The sequence below is a fragment of the Corvus hawaiiensis genome, chromosome 3 (genome assembly GCF_020740725.1).
Source record: "Corvus hawaiiensis isolate bCorHaw1 chromosome 3, bCorHaw1.pri.cur, whole genome shotgun sequence".
NCBI lineage: Eukaryota > Metazoa > Chordata > Aves > Passeriformes > Corvidae > Corvus > Corvus hawaiiensis.
The window spans coordinates 59,012,484-59,028,985 of NC_063215.1; the positions used below are offsets into that span (position 1 = coordinate 59,012,484).

At 44.9% G+C, this 16,502-nt stretch overlaps 1 protein-coding gene across 1 annotated transcript; it reads left to right on the forward strand.

Moving 5' to 3' along the window:
• Nucleotides 1-2,840: 2,840 nt before the first annotated feature.
• SLC22A2 (solute carrier family 22 member 2) lies at nucleotides 2,841-15,865 on the forward strand. The gene is made up of 11 exons (XM_048299448.1): nucleotides 2,841-3,251; nucleotides 4,692-4,795; nucleotides 7,480-7,634; nucleotides 8,427-8,595; nucleotides 9,434-9,548; nucleotides 10,001-10,107; nucleotides 10,279-10,493; nucleotides 11,908-12,016; nucleotides 12,689-12,801; nucleotides 13,767-13,866; nucleotides 14,829-15,865. The coding sequence occupies exons 1-11, from the start codon at nucleotides 2,841-2,843 to the stop codon at nucleotides 14,893-14,895; spliced, it is 1,665 nt and encodes a 554-aa protein (XP_048155405.1). The 3' UTR covers nucleotides 14,896-15,865.
• The last annotated feature ends 637 nt before the right edge of the window (nucleotides 15,866-16,502 follow it).

The following is a 16,502-nucleotide window of genomic DNA, read 5'->3' on the forward strand; positions in this document are numbered from 1 at the left end:
TGCCTCAGTTTCTCAGTCTTCATGAGTGATTTAATGAGAAGATGCTTTCAGATCTTTGCATTGGGGCTGTTGTTTGGCAGCCAACAGCTATTTATACAATCATTATCAGTATGGCTTTTATCTGTAATTTTTTTACAGGAGTAGGTTTGGCTTTGTTCACATTTCACCAACGTTTCGAGCCTACATCTAAAGCTCAGGAAGGTCAGAGTACAGGAACATTTATCTTTTGAACACTGACGCGTTTTAAAGCAGTCAAGGTAATGCTTCACTACTGCAGGTGAAGGGATTACTGATTATATCCAGCAAACCTGTCACACTTGACACTATTGCATGAACCTGCCACTGCAGAGTGATATGGGTCTTCTGTCAGGGGCACAGATGCCCTCTGCTAACAGAGCTGCTCTGGCTTTTTTTCACTTTGCTCGTCTGGCTGAATTACCTGTTACATGCTGATTGATGCTGTGCTGCATCTGTGCTGATAAATGGGTAGGCTGGAGGCAATGGCTCACATCTGTATACACCATCCCCAGTCAAGGTGATCTTTTCCCTCCTGACTACCAGAAACAGCCTGCCTGTCATCACCTCCCCAAACCTGCCTGGGTGTTGTGTGGTGCTAGCAGGAATCAGGCAAAACAGTACTGGGGACGGTGGTAAAGATTAAGCACCGTGGGCATGGGACAATACTTGAGCCCATACACAGTCATGTTCAGTTTTTCAGTACAGGGGTCACCCTGGCAAGCTCTCGTGCTGCCTTCATTCACATGCAGTCAGATCCACCAGAAGAACTGCATACATGCTCACTGCTTGCTCTGTCCCCCACAAAGTGGAAAAAAACATGCTAAAAACATCTTAAAGACGTCTTACTCAAGAGTCACCTGCCTTTATATTGGTGGGATGGACCACTCAGTTCCTCGAAGACTGGTGAGACCATACACAGGAGAGAGTCTGGTTAGGATTATTTGAGGGCAGCTTGGATGACAGTAGGGAAAACCTCTGGACTTTATGCAATATGTAAAGCTACTAGTGGTCACTCCCACTGTAGGACAACACTTTCCTTCCTGACGATAAAAGAGGGTACTCGAGTGACAGTGGAGGTTTTCCAGAAGAAATAACATTAATCATAATCAGAGATACAACCTTCTACCAGCATAACTGGCATGTGAACCCCATACTGGCTGCTTTCTTCTTGCTTTCACCAGCATGAAATTACAGTAGGCAGAATCAGGAAAGGGAGTAAAGCAGATTTCTAGAGTTCATGCACTTCTTGTTTCACTTAATTCAGTTTTGGCTGAGATAGGCTTTAGATGGTAACCACTGCATCAATTATGTGCACTGCTGAGTAGTCTGTGTGCAGAAGGGTGCAAGGTTTAAAAACTGCTGGTGCAGTGAGCTCCTTGAGCATTAACAGGGGGAATAGTCTGTTCTTGCTTCTAATGAAACCAGATTGAACAGAGATATGTAAACTCTTCAGTTGTACACAGTCAAATGGCTGGTCTTTTCTTAGCTGCAAAAGATATTTATTGCAAAGGAGCAGTCCTGTTTGTGATTCATGAAATTTCCTAGGAATGCTGGTCACTGTAACTCAAGAGCACTTGTTTTTAATAGCCCTTTAAAATATTACATTACTTATCACCTCTGTTTTCCTCATTATTTAGTTTTGTGCTTCATAAAACTCAGAGAGCTCCCTGAGTGCTCCTCAGGGAAAAATTAACCCACGGACAGCAGCCTGCTCAGAGGTTCCCTTCAGAAGCACTAACCAAGCTACAGAGTCTTTGTCTGGCTTAGAAAGATTTGCAGATGACAGAAAGATGGCAGAACATATTCAGGCAGAAATTGTTGCCCATAGATGTTTTTCGTCCACATCCACACTTTTGATGTTCAGCTGCATCATTCTTCCAGTCCTCCATCATTGAAGGAAATGGGGAATGACATGCAAGGACCTTATGCAACCATGGCCATGGGAACACAGCATTAATCACCCCCTCAAGTAAAGAAGGCTGAGCATGTCTCCATTGCTTAATCACACGTTAGCATTGTCTAATAAATTCTCATTAAATAGCTGTTAAGCATTTATGAGATGGAGCTGCAGCTTGCAGCAGCCTCTGCCATCTGCCTCCCCAGGGTGCAAGGCAGGTCAGGAGGCAGAGGGCAGGATGGTCATGCAAGGGCTGGTGACCAGTCTCAGGGCCACTCTCAGTTCCCTGAGTGTGAGGCAGCTGCAGGTGAACCCCTGCAAGTTCCATTTGATCACCTCTGACTCAGAAGTCCCAACTCACACTGCAGTGACTGGTCTGCCTCCCATTTGAGGCACAACACTATTCTTTAACCACTAAGTGCCTCAAAGAAATCTGCCCTGTTGTGTTTTTGCTGTACTGTTTTCTTCTATTCCCTCAACAGAGCATACAAGCAGTCATCTATGTCCCTTGTAATTTTAAGGTTCTTCAGTTTATATGTATATGAGGAAGAGGATCATACTGCTTTCATAGTACTTAAGGCCTCTGAAAATACTGGACAGAGGAATTACCACCTGCCCAACACTGTGCACTGACAGATTCTCAGTGACAGACTGAAATGGCCATAAGCTAAGACTCCAGATCCTGCATTTCAAGTATGTCATATATAAAACAAATTAACAACAGAAGTCAAAAAGAAGAGCCAAAGTGTGTTTAGAAATGGCATTTAGGAAACAAAGGTTGAGATGCATGGCTTGACAATTGACAAAGTTAATTATTTGTTTGCGAGTTTAAGCAAACACTTCAGCTATTATTTAAGCATGCAGTGAAGTCCAAAGCCCTGGAAGCAACTGAGTTAGATACTTTCATGATCTGTGACACACAAAGATGCCAGCCTTGGATGACATTTTAGAGCAGGTCGGAGAATTCGACTTCTTTCAGAAGAAAGTCCTCTTTGTCTTATGCTTGCTTTCTGCTACTTTTGCTCCCATTTATGTGGGGATTTTTTTCCTGGGATTCACCCCTGAGCATCGCTGCTTCAGCCCCGGGGCGGCTGAGCTGAGCCAGCGGTGTGGCTGGAGCCTGGAGGAGCAGCTGAATCACACGGTTCCCGAGTGGGATGGCCACGGGGCCAGCTTTGACAGCCGCTGCAGGAGGTACGAGGTGGACTGGAACGCAACAGGCATCAGCTGCACTGACCCCCTCGGCAGCCTGGTGGGCAGTGGGAGCACCGTCCCCCTCGGTCCCTGCCGGGATGGCTGGGTCTACAACTCCCCGGGGAGCTCTCTCGTCACCGAGGTAAGACATAGCTTGTCCAGAGAAATCACTCCTGTCTGCACAGTTTAAAGATACAATATGCTTGATTAATAAAGTTTGCTTTTGGTGTACTGTCTGAGTCTGACTGCTAATAAACACTCAATATCAGAACCTGCTAGGCACTTAGATCAAAGATTCATATACATAACAAGGGGAAATTATCGCTTTTCTTGGCAGCATAATACTGCAATCTTGTCATCAGTGGCTATTCTCACAATTATTTCCATTACCAAACTGAGGGTAGCACCCCCTTAGCCCAGACTGAGGAACTGCACTTTTGAGTGACAATCCAGATACTCATCCATAATGAACAAGAAGCAGAGGACAGGTCTACATTTCTCACATAATGCTTTAGCAACAGCAGTGCTGCTTTATCTCAATTTACAGTATCTAAACCAGATAATCTAGAATATAAAAACTATGCAAACCAGTACTAATAGTCTTAAAGCCACATAGAGACCTGAAGTATAGGAATGATCTCCAAAGAGATCTCTTCTACTTCCCCTCCACTGCCAAATCTGTATTAGCTATACCTAAACCATGCCTAGCAGATGTTTGTGTAACTTGATCTTAAAACAGTGCATCGCTGGATGCTTCACAGCTTCCATGAGCAGGGCATTCATATTTCCTTGCTTCACTATAATCACTGTTACAAAGCAAGTCCACCCCATTTTCTCTTGGGACAGATGGGCTGGGGCAGAGAAGAGCACTCCAGCTGTCCTCCACACCCGGGAAACTGAGCTGAGCTGTTTGGTGTGGCCCCAGCAAACTTGTCTGGGTTAGAAAAAGATTAAATAAGCAGCCAAGTACATTCATGCTTCTTTCTGGGCTGAAGGCTAATTACACTTGAGTGAATATTTCCAGCTGTAGAAAAGTTATTACCAATTTGCCCTCCTCCCTTTGTTGGGTGTGCCCTGACAACCTGTTAATTGTAAATCAAAAGCAAGTGCCCCTTCCCTGCAGAAAAAAGTCAGCCCAATCCTGGGCCTTTTGCCAGTACTAATGAGGTGAGGGATACCCCAGCTCCTGGCTCCACCCCAGCAGGGCTCATGGAAACACATGGTTTGAAATAGGTCTTGGCATCTGGGAAGCTGACAATGCTCCAAGTGTCGTCCAAATTTCAAGCAGATGGGTGGGGACAAGAGGATGAGATTTTTCTGAACTTTTTTATTTGTTCTTTCAGAGTTTTCTTCCTTTCTCACTCTCCATATGTGTCATTATGCAATAATTTTCCGGGATGTAACTTTTTCACAAGGTTTGGGAAAATCCAAACAAGATGCATCGCAGATGTCAGCTTAAGAGGTTAGAGGGTTTCTTTCCCGGAGTCTATTTTCTCACTGATGCCATTGGTTTCCCTCCTTCTCAAACAGGCATGGTTTGTAGGGAATGTCCCTGTGCTTCTAACTGTGTTTGCCCTTACAGTTTAATCTGGTGTGCGAGGACTCCTGGAAGCTGGACCTCTTCCAGTCGTGTGTGAATGCTGGGTTTTTTATTGGCTCCATGAGCATTGGCTACATAGCAGACAGGTGGGTGGTGTGTAGACAGGTATGGGATGAGCCCTTTACTCTGGTTATTTGCTTTCTGATGTTGTTGAACAGCATTCACAATTTAGAAGGAAAATGAATGCAACCAAAACCTGTTTGAGAAGGTCTGTGTGTCACATAAAAAGGAGGTGGGTGGTGGTTTCTAAGGTCCTGCTTTCAAAGGCTGTTTTGCCCCAAGAATCCACAGAAATGCCAAGGTATCCCTCCACTTTTACAGCCCTGAGGAATTCACACAAGTGAAGAGATTTTGTTTTCTCTCACAGGTACAAACTGCAACACAAACTCAGAGTCAAAGATGAAATTTTAACTCTTGTACCAAGAACTATTTGCTCATCTTTGTGATAATTTTGTTCCACATTAATTTTAACAGTATCCAGATGGCCATAAATCAGTTTCAAAATAGGAGTTTTTCTCAGATACAGAAATAGAAGTAGTTGTTTCTTCCTAAATTTTATTTGATTGTCCTTTTTTTCAGCTGAGTCTGTGTTTAGCCAGTTCTAGACCTTATTGTCCCTCATTTCCTCTTTTCTATTACAATTGTCATTGTGCTGTATATCTGCCCAGTGGATATTTTTTTTTTAGGTTAGACTCTGAACAAATTTAGTGCTTTGTAGCTGATCTTCCTCTGCATATTTACCAAAATTTTCAGTAAAATAACAAGAGAGAATGGGACTGGAACTTGAAGAAATGGAGGTAACAGGGAGTGAAAAATCCTTCTGGAGATCCAGTCTGTCCTGAATTTTTTTTTTTACTTTGTATTCTCAATAGCCTTTTCCTTCCAAGACTGGCCCCAAAATTGTCTCTGTTGAACAGATACTGCTATTGTTCCCTTCTTTTCACTGTCCCACTTCAAGGGGGAAGGGCCACAGCCATCCCCTGTAGTAGTTCTGCAGTGTCACAAAATTAGGATAGGCTTGTGTTTGTCTCATTGGTCCCTGCTCCCAAGTTTCAGTGCAGGCAAACACACCATCAGTTAGGTTGTGCAGACAAATCTGCTTGTGAAGAAGCCCATCTATGCACAGATTGGACAGACTGCTTTCTCATCTTCATTAAACCATTACCTCGCTGCCAGTGAGCCAGACCAGCTTTTTTATAAGCTTTCTGCTTAAATGGATTTTTCATCAGTAGATAGTGATTTACTAAAGTAACCTTTTGTGGCCACATCTTGTGTGGCTACACCGCTGGCAAAAGAGATTCTCAGGTGAAAGACATCAAATGGCTACAGCAGTACTACAAAAATACTACATCCAGTCTTCAGTCCTGGGATGGAGTCCTCTCTCTGATTTCAAGGACAAAAGTGGACAAACTTATGACAATTTTGGCTTTTCTTTGCATGCATTTTGGAAGATCTTTGTTTCTTTTTTCTTCTTTTTAATCAGAAACGTTTGTCACCCCCCTCATCCTTTCTTTCCCTTAAATCCAAATTCTTGTTTTCTAACTAATCTCCTAGTAAATTTGAAAGCATTCCCTCGTTTTGCCCAGAACTGAGGCTTGGATGGTGATGCACACTCCTACAGGCATAACAGGACATGAAATAGCAGTGAGCAGATTCCATGAGCATCAGAAGCACCACATTTCAGATCACCTTTCCATGCCATCATGTTCACTAGCAAAGGCATTTCTTGCCACCATGTGATGCTGAGAGCCAACAAAAGCCAGAGCTTCCAAATTCATAGCCATTTATATCCGAAATGTTCTCCCTCTGTGTCAAAATACTGAAGGATCTTTTTACAAAGGCTTTTTTTGAAGCAGAAGTAGGAAAATACATGAGGAAGTAGGATATAATTCCTCCTAAGATAAAACACATATATGTCAGAGTGTTAAGGGGTCTTCACTCTGCTCACACCACTCTGTCCCAGCTCACTGCTGCTCCTGCACTGCGAGCACCTGGGAGCAACACAAAATACCATAACAAAATGTATTGTGCTCAGGGTGAAAACAAAACCAGAACTCTCAAATGTGGTCTGATGAGGCTTTCTTGGGTAGAACTTTCAGGCAAGTAAAACATATCTGTTTGTCAGGCTCATGAGAGGAGGAAATTTGAGTGATGGGATCTGCTGATGTTACTGTGGAGAACAAAAGACGTATTTTGGTTGGCACTTACTATTGCGCTATTTTTGTTAGTGGATATTGACTAATTCAATCGTTTTTATAGTTCATACTTCTAAGACAATATGCATCTCTTTTCAGCTAGAAAACAAATGCTTTTCTAGTGTTCCAGCACACTTGTTTCTTTTGGAAACCCTCTACTTCTGGCCATCAGGGAGTCACGGCGATGGAGGGAATGACAAATAACAGGGATGTACAAAACCCTATTCAAGAAGAGCTCAGTAGTCAGCCAAGATAATCTAGAATGTAAAACATGTAAAGATCACAGTTAGCAAACAAATCCCCATTAAAAAGCGCTGGCAGCTTTGAAAGATGGGTTGGGGAGCCATATCAGGGCAATCTTGAATTAATTGCCTTAGTCATTAACCAAAAGTGAGCAATGACCTGAAAACACAAAACCAGGGAGATTGGGATTGAAAATGTGGCAAGGGGAATAACAGATATAGGCTCCTATTCAAAATGAGCAGAGACCCTCTCCAGCCTCTTCAAACCCTTTGGTCTGCCACCCTACCCTCCCAGGAGATGAGCCTCTTTCTTTTCGTTTTTTCCCTCTGCAGGTTTGGGCGCAAACTCTGCCTTCTGGTCACAGTCCTCATCAACGCGGTTTCAGGGGTTCTGATGGCCTTTGCACCAAGCTACACCTGGACAGTGACGTTCCGCCTGATCCAGGGACTGGTCAGCAAGGGAGGCTGGCTCACAGGCTACGTCCTCAGTTACACAGTTTGCAATTGCACCTTCTGGGCTGGGACCCTTGTTTAGCAGCAGGGCTGACCCCCGCTGACACCATCTGATTTCCTGAGCCCTGTGTGTAACGAGAGCAGACAGTGACACTGTGCTACTTACTGCCAAACTGCACCTCTTTGCTTAAATGCAGGTGCTTGTGACCCGAGCTTGCACCAGCTCATAGACATTAATGGAATAATTAGGAGGCACCTCTGAAAACTAAGAAAGGTTCATACTTGGAGAGCACATGCCAAAATGATGGGCAAGGTCTAGAGGCACAAACAAATTGAAAATACTGTGAAGATGTGTAGCACCTTTCTGGGAATGGCAACAAGCAGTGATGTAAGACAACACTCATGTTTCACAGCCTTGGTGCCAAAATGACTTTTGCTGTGCTGATTCAGCTGCTTGGTGGGTAGGGAGGTTCTGTTCCCAAGCCATATGGGAGGAGGGAGATGGAGGTAAACAAGTCACATCAGTCGATTTTATTTTGCCATTTATTTCACAGCTTGAAGGAGTGGGTTGAAGAGAGCAGCCTTTGCCCTGTGTTGATGGGTGAGGGCCTGACACTCAAAGGAGGGGGCAAAGTCCGCAGGTGACCAGGGCTGGGGCTTGCCCTGTGACTGAGACCAGCTTTGCTCTCCCACCCAAACCCATGGCCATGTGCCATGACCCAAGGACACAGCTCAGCACAGGGGCTACACGTGGTCTCAGCTGGCAGGAGTTATGCTCCCCTGGCTCTCCAAACCCGTATGTTTGCTCATATGACTTGTCTTTGCAGTTGCAGAATTTGTTGGTTCAGACTACCGGAGGGCAGCAGGCATCATTTACCAGCTTGCCTTCACCCTGGGACTCCTCATCCTCACCGCCCTGGCTTATGCACTTCCACACTGGAGGTGGCTCCAGCTTGCGGTCACACTGCCCAGTTTCTTTCTCCTGCTCTACTATTGGTAAGTGCCTGCTGTTGCAGCTCCCAGTAATGCCACACCACACTGACAGGATCAGGGGACAGTGGCTGAGAGCTGAAGGTTCTCCTTAGAGAACAGCTGCAGTGCTACAAATAGGATTTCCAAGATATTAGGAGAGATTTGGCCTTTTTCTGTTCCCTCTGCTCAGGGGTTTACTCTGACTCACCTAAGAGCAAGGGGCTACCTGCAACATGGTGTAATGCTTCTGTGTTTGGAGTCCTTGCCACACATCACAAAATAGTATGTCATTATTTCTTGACCAGTCCTTGAGCTACTGTGGGAAGGGAGTTTTCTAATCATCTATCATAATTGGTTTTGGATGTTTGGGTTTTTTAATGCAATCAGCACAGGGTTGTTTGTGGTTTTTTTAATTGATTAAAAATGCTTCTTAGAATATAACTAGATCAGGGAAAAGAATTGGGATGTGATTTTTTTTTTTTTTTGAAAGGTTATTTTTAACATGGTAGAAATTAAGAATCAGATTTTGAGCTATTCTTTTTTATATCCATAGACTATTAGCTATTTCTAAAACTTGTCAAGAGAATTTATCTCAGATTAATGTTTCCAAACTATAATAAACTGGGTTTAGATTTAAAAAAAAAGAGAATAAATTCAGGCAAGGCTACCTTGCCACTCAAATGGAGCACGAATCAGAGTGCAATCACTGGCAGCCACAGCTACCACTGAGTTCAATTCCCCCTGTGAATCCTCAAAGCACTGTAGGATCCTAGCCTGAGCAACTCAGTTCCATGTTCATTTTCCAGGTACCAGTAATGTGCATTTTCCTTCCGTGTAGCTGTCATGCTTATATGTGTTGCAGGTGTCTGCCTGAGTCTCCCAGGTGGCTCATAGCTCAAAAGCAGAATGATGAAGCTATGGAAGTTATTAAGCGCATCGCCAAGGGAAACAGGAAGAAGCCATCTCTTTCTTTCCAGGTGACTGCACTGCATTTGCTGCATGTGCGCCTACTTCAAGACAAATAATGTTATGAGTTTAGGATTGTGTTGGGTTTAGAGCAGGGAGCAGTCGAAATCATTGCAGCTTCCAAAAGCAAAGGCAAGTGAGTTCCCATTTACTGCCTAGGAGCCTCACAGAGAGTATTTGGAAGATTTCATGACTTTAAATTCCAGAACATCCTTATTCATTACTTTTTTTTAAATGTTGCTTCATGCCATACACAACTACAACAGATATGAAGATTGTCTGTATAAATTTTCATATTTCCTTTACCCAAAGTACTCTGGAGAAGTCATTTTGCCCTCAGTTACTTAACTGGCAAATGAAAACCCTCATTCTCCCATCAGCCTAAAGGAAAATATTCACTGTACTTCTCACCACCTTCTCCCCCTCCCACTGTAACCTCTTGTCCTGTCACTTCTGTTCCCAGAATCTCAGCTCCGAAGAGGAAGACGGAGAAAAGTTGAAACCTTCATTCTTAGACCTGGTCAGGACACCTCAGATCAGAAAATACACATTCATTTTGATGTACAGTTGGTAAGGATGGGAAGGCTTTTGCAGCCCAAATGGAGGTGTGTGATTTGGGGTCATTAAATCATTGTCATTGATTTAAGCCTGTTTTGCTCCTGACCAGCTGCAAATCTCAGTTCTTTGCATAAAATGTCTCCCAGGGGGGTTGGCTTCATTTGCACCCTCTTCTCTTCCCAGGTTCACGAGCTCTGTCCTCTACCAGGGGCTCATCATGCACATGGGAATAGCTGCTGGGAACATGTATCTGGATTTCCTTTATTCTGCTCTCGTCGAGTTCCCAGCCGCCTTCATCCTCCTGCTGACGCTGGATCGAATCGGCCGTCGCCACACCTGGGCTGCAGCCAGTGTGATGACAGGGGCTGCTTGCCTCATTGCAGCATTCCTGCCAGACAGTGAGTTCTGCAAACCTCCTCTGTCAAGGAATTCTCTCCCCATCTCTTGCTTGTTGCCCTGGAAAATAGAAAAAGATCCTTGATAACCTGGCCCGTGTCGATACTGTGATCCAGTCCAGTCAAATACCATAAAAGCAGCAGTATTTATACCTGCTAATGAGAGGCTGGAGAAATGGGGCAAATCAGATTTCCAAAATGGCATCAAATCAGATCATAAGTCTGCAGGTGCTAGGTCATGAAGAATGCCATGTTCACATGTCCACAATTTTTATCTGACCAGAAGTTTGTATTTTAATGCACGATTCAGGGGTTTCATCCAAAAATCCCCACACTTTCTGTTCCTAAAAAGGAAAAATGTATAGGTACATGCACACACTTAAACAATGTCTGGGTACAGTAAGGGCTTTCTGCCATCAGTGCTGCTGCCATGAATGTAGGATGTCAAACAACCACGGTGACCGACACTCGGCTTTGGTTTAGCTGAGCGCCTGCTCCAAGATCATTGTCTCAAAGCAGTGCATCACTTAAGGGCCACCAAATGAAATTCCTTTCCTTTTGTTTTATGGAATATAAGTAGACTGAAACTACAGCCATTACAGCGCCACACAACTGTGAGTTCATTGGGGAGACAAGAACAAACACACAAAATGTTATAGTAAAATGTTATATGCATAAATCCCAGAGCACCCAGACAATGAAAAACCATTTTAGGAAGCGACTGGGGAGCGCAGTGGCTGTGCAAGGTGCAAGGGCCCTGCTGAGGGAGTGCAGGAGTGGGAGTCCTGTGGCCCCACAGCTGCTGCCTGTGCCAGGGCATGGGGCACAGTAGTGCCTGAGAGAGCACCTCACTCTGGGGACAGAGGTGTGGATGACTTGGGACCTAAAACCCCACGTGGCAGACAGAGGTGTCCTGGGCTGACTCGCTGTGTAGGGCTAGGACATTCGTTTATTTGCAGCAGACATCTGCAGGTGTGAAAGCATTTATAGATCACCCTCTGAGGTGGGGAGGCAAACACAAACTTGTCCCAGCTTGAAAGCCATCACAAGCCTCTGTGCAAAGGTACAGAGTACCTTCCTGCTAAGCAGATTTCAACTACCAAACAATGCCCTCTGTTAAGTTTTATTGCAAGCAACAAGTGGTGTCCTGTGTAAGCTTTTGTTTAACACACTAGATAACCCAAACTACTTTGTGTCGTGAATTTCTCCTCTCTGTGACAGCAGCCTAGCAAAGTCTCATGTCTTGGTTATTTGCTTGAATCAAAAGACAATTACATTCTAAATTCTTTGTTGAGTGAAACAACAGCATCATGCTTTACTGTTTCATTAAATTAAATATTTAATGCTGTTTTATGTCAAGAGCAGAAGAAAACCATAGTTTTGTATTCAAACCTCAATGTGCACAATGTCTTTCCAGGTCTTTATTGGCTTAAAATGACTGCAGCTTGCTTGGGCAGGATGGGAATTACCATGTGCTATGAAATTATATGTGTGGCAAATCCTGAGCTGTATCCAACATTTCTCAGGTAAGTGCACCACCTTCTGTCAGCAGGTAAAAGCACTGGGTGTTTCTCTGTGACAGACCAAGAGACTGGCTTACAGCTAAGGATGTCATAGAAGAGGAATTTGCTTGTATAAAGCACACCTTGAAATGGGGGAGGAGGGATACTGAGTGATATAGCAGAAACCCACCTCCTTCCGTGGCCAAAGCCCCTTCCCCACTTCCAAGCCTAGCACTGGGCAGTTTTCTGGGGGAATGTGTAAGAAACCTTCCCATACAGCCTTCATGCTCCCTATCCAGTGCACCTCACTGTTCCAGCAGAAGTCAAAGGCTCATTGACCTCTCCAATACAGGGCTAGTCTTAATGTCTTACCTTGTCTAACCCTCCTCCCCTCACCCAATTCATCTCGTGGTATGTCTCCCTGTGAGAATGCTCTGCCTGTGCTCTCTTCTGATTATACTCACCACTACAGGGGCCAGGTCTTTCCAAGTCTCTTCCTAAGCCCCAGGGTGTTAACTCTCTTCTCTTTCCAGGGCTCACGGCCCATCTCTTTTCCCATCAGCTGCAAATCCTGGACAGGGTGCTGGCCTGCTCATCTGGCAGCAGGGCTGAGTGAACCCTTGTGTGTCCTGTGGGGTGCAGAGCAGCCCCAGGCAGAGCTGGTGATGTGTGTGTGTATTTGCATGTGCACTGCAGGAACCTGGGAGTCCTCGTCTGCTCCTCCCTGTGTGACCTCGGTGGGATCATAACACCCTTCCTTGTGTACAGACTGGCAGACCTCTGGCATGAACTGCCCCTGGTCATCTTTGGTAAGAGCTGCAAGAGGGGTTGGTTGGCCAAAGCTGAGATGAATTAGTTTGGTGATTTATTTTCTGTCTTTAAAAAATAAAACACGGAGAGATGCATACACATATGTTTAAGATACAGCTTGGTGAGTCTGTTCATCTGGGTGTTTGGAAGTGGTAGCAAAGTCACCTCTTAGCCCCTTCTGTGCTGAAGGGGACCCCATGCTTTTGGGATAGCCCTTTCAAGCTTTGACTTTCTCCTGCTGAGCCCTTTCCAAGGGAGGAAAAACTTTGGGTTCTGTCCCTCTCACAGGCAGCATGGTTACCTGAACTGAGGTCCCAGCAACATGGCCTTGTCTCCCTGCAGAAAAGTTATACTCCATCTCAGGGTGGCCAGTCTATCAAGGATGCCCTGGCAATTTAGGATGGCAAAGGAGCATGTCAGCCCTAATGTTAAGGTTTCTATCCCAAGAAAAGGGCTGCCTTGAATGCCAGCTGCTGCACATACTCAAACCTGTGTGCCTGCATGAACCATCTGCCTTCAGTAGGGTCACAGAAGGTCTAAAACTAATCAGAAGGTGAAACTGGCCAGGTGGACTGGTAGTAACCTTTCATGCATGTCCTAATCAAGCCAAAAGTAGTGATGACAGCTAGCCAGTGTCGCCTCAATCCCATGCCAGCTGGACAATCATAAGCAAAACCTGCTTCCTCTGCACTGTGTGCCTGAAGCAAGGAAGCCAGGCTCCCTCCTGGGTCTGTGCCTCAGGACAGCTTTCCAGGGCTCAGATGTACCTCAGAAATGTCAGCAATTACTCTGACAAATAAGAATCATGCAGATAAAAATCCAAGTGTTATTATTACTTTGAGGCACCCTTATTCTGCCATTGGGGCAGACATTGTCTGTTCATTGGGGCATTAATTAGTGACTTGAAATTAAACATAGGCATGACAATTGCACTGCCTTTGTGATCCTTGTTCTGTGCTTGCAGCTATGATTGTTCTAATCAACAGTGGCTTAGTTTTGCTCCTACCTGAAATGAAGGGAAAAGCTCTGCCAGAGACCATTGAAGACGCTGAAAATCTGCACAGGTATGGTGTTAAACAATGTCCTCTAAAGCAACCCACCTTCACATCTGCAAAATCTGCTTTAGAATCTCCATTTATTGTACATATCTGGAGATTTGTTGGGTTTTGTTGTACCCATATAAATACAGTTGGTGGCTGGTGGGTGACACATCCCTGATTGCAATATTGGGCTCTGGGCTCTCCTGTATGATCTGACTGGAATCCATAAACACCTTACATATGAGCCAGACATTAGGAAAAGGTGTGGAAGGTAGTGCCATGGGCCACCTGAAAAGCATTGATCAGTGAGGGGACTGTTGATATCCCCAAAGATGCTCTCACAGCAAGGACAAAGCTGGCTGAGATGTGGTTTTAAATCTGGGAAGCAATTCAGTGACTGTCCTGTGGTTTCAGTGCTCTTGCCTTTTGGCTCAACCTGCAGCTTCTGGAGCACCTCCCAGGGTTGGGGGTAGAGCTCCACAAACACTGGAAGGGTTGCTTAAATTTACTGAAGCTCCTGTGAAGCCAAAAAATACTTGGCCTGGTAAAAAACTGGGTGTGGGAAAAAAGGGACCTAACGTGGCCAGAAAGAGATGGCAATGTAGCACAGCATAGAGCAGGGACAACATGCCTCTAGGAAACATTAGGAAAATCATACATGCAACCACACACCCAGATGTCACTTTAGAATCCACTTAGAATAAGAGTTTTTACAGTAGGAAATGCTAGAGTTGAAGTTTCTAAAGGTACCATTGGGATATGATTTCCAGACAGCAGCACAGTTGCAATGAGGCCACAGAAAGTCTCAAATTTGCTCCTTACTCTGCTGCTCTTCAAAGTAGCCTAACCTCGTTTGAGCAATTGCCAGTGCCAAGATAACAGTTAAACCTAGTTTTGTTGAATGAATGCAAGAATATGGATTATGTGGCAGATCATGCTGTTAAACACCAGGAACATCATCTGTTTTTTCCCCTTTCCTTCCACAGGCAGGAGAGAAGTAAAGAAAAAACCATTTATCTCCACGTTCTGACTTCCGAAGTTGCCCCAAAGTAAGGGCTCATTTTGCCCTGGATCTGCCTTTGTTGGGGCAGGGAGGCAGAAGAGGGCCAGCAGAGCAGCCACAAGCCCGGACCTCATCCCACATCCAGAGGATGAGCCATCCCACTGTGATGATCTTTCCCTGTTGCACTCCCCCAGCTGCCAGCACTCTGACACTTGGGGACTTCTGGAGCCAGAAGCATTTCTGCTTCACTCCCTCATGGACCATGTTGCAAATTTGTTCTATTTGCCTCCTGAACACTTTCATGTCTCTGGTGTCTCAGGCCATCTGGCAGCAGCACCTCATATGACATGAGTGGGAAATTCATAAAGGAACACTTCCTTCTGCTTCTTATAAAACTAAAAATCTCTTTGGGCTGCTCACTCACAGCTCATTTCTATAGCAAGCAGGAGTGCAGTCATGAGCCCAATTCACTTCCTTCAAGCTGCACCTGACTCTGCACAAAAGTAACACATAGGCAGTATCTGATTTACTGCCGCAATTCCCTCTACATCCCTTAAAATCTTGGTGCTGTTGGTTGGTCTATGGCTCCTGCTTCCCAGATCAGCTCTGTGATTCAGCTCCTGCCACCCAGGCAGCGAGCACTGCCACTGTAGAGACCACTGTGGGAGCCTGAGGCATCCACAAGCTCCTTTTCCTTCTTAGTTTTGCTCTTCTTCTTCCAGAGAAATAAGTACAAAAAAATAAGCACTTCTAAGTCCAAGCTGACTTTTAAGATTTGGTATTCCATAATTTGACTGGATATTAGGCAAGCTGGAAAATTAAAAGGAAGAAAATGAGGAATTGGAGGCAGTGAAGCCTCAGGATGCGGTGGGCTGCGTACAACTGCATCAGCATTCGGGATCAGTGACAGGGAAGGGGCAGGAAGCCCCACCACCGTCACCCCCTGGGACCAGCACAAACAGTAACAGGACACTGTGCCCCGCGTATTAAAACATATTAAAGTTTGTGTTTATGCATGAACGTTTTCCTAATGCTCAGAGCTTGATTATTTACATGGCCAAACTCCCAAACATCTGTCAGAAAAAAGGACTGAGGCAGGAGGAAAGATAAGTCAAAAAAAGGATATGGTTTTTAAAGTTGATCTCCCTCCATACCATGCTGGAGAATCACTGCGCTAGTGCCTCTGAAGGTTGAAGAGTCCTCTCCACAGCTTTTGGGAAGCTGTGATTCACAGCACAGTCATCAACTTCTATACATTCTCTGGATCTGAGTTTGCCTCCTGACCAGTTCTAGTTGTGGGAAATGGCCCAGTTTCTTAATATTTTAAAATATTAAGAAACCCAGCGGTGTAGGGTAGGGATGGGATAGGAGCACCGAAGTGTCTGAACAGCAGCTATCCTTGCGTGTTGGCGTTTGGATTTAGGTGTTGACAGCAACAGCAGAGGAAAAGAACAGTGCTTAGAAAGGTGCAGCCCTTGGCCACAAGATCATCTGCCCATCAGAGGCTGCCATGGAGAACACCAGAAACTTTGTAAAAGTAAAGAGCAATTCTTCCCAAAACCCAGCTGGTGGGTGGGTACCCCAAAACACGGAGCTTTTATGTTCTCTTCAGGCACGGTTGATATAAAGTCCAGATTTAAGTAATTAGGTGAGGGAC

What these genes read in the sequence shown, in the direction of transcription:
- SLC22A2 (XM_048299448.1), top strand. Translation starts at nt 2,841, where the DNA reads ATGCCAGCCTTGGATGACATTTTAGAGCAGGTCGGAGAATTCGACTTC. An exon ending in AGCCATCTCTTTCTTTCCAG is followed by an intron (nt 9,549 to 10,000) that starts GTGACTGCACTG and finishes TTCTGTTCCCAG; the next exon opens with AATCTCAGCTCCGAAGAGGA. An exon ending in ACTGCCCCTGGTCATCTTTG is followed by an intron (nt 12,802 to 13,766) that starts GTAAGAGCTGCA and finishes CTGTGCTTGCAG; the next exon opens with CTATGATTGTTCTAATCAAC.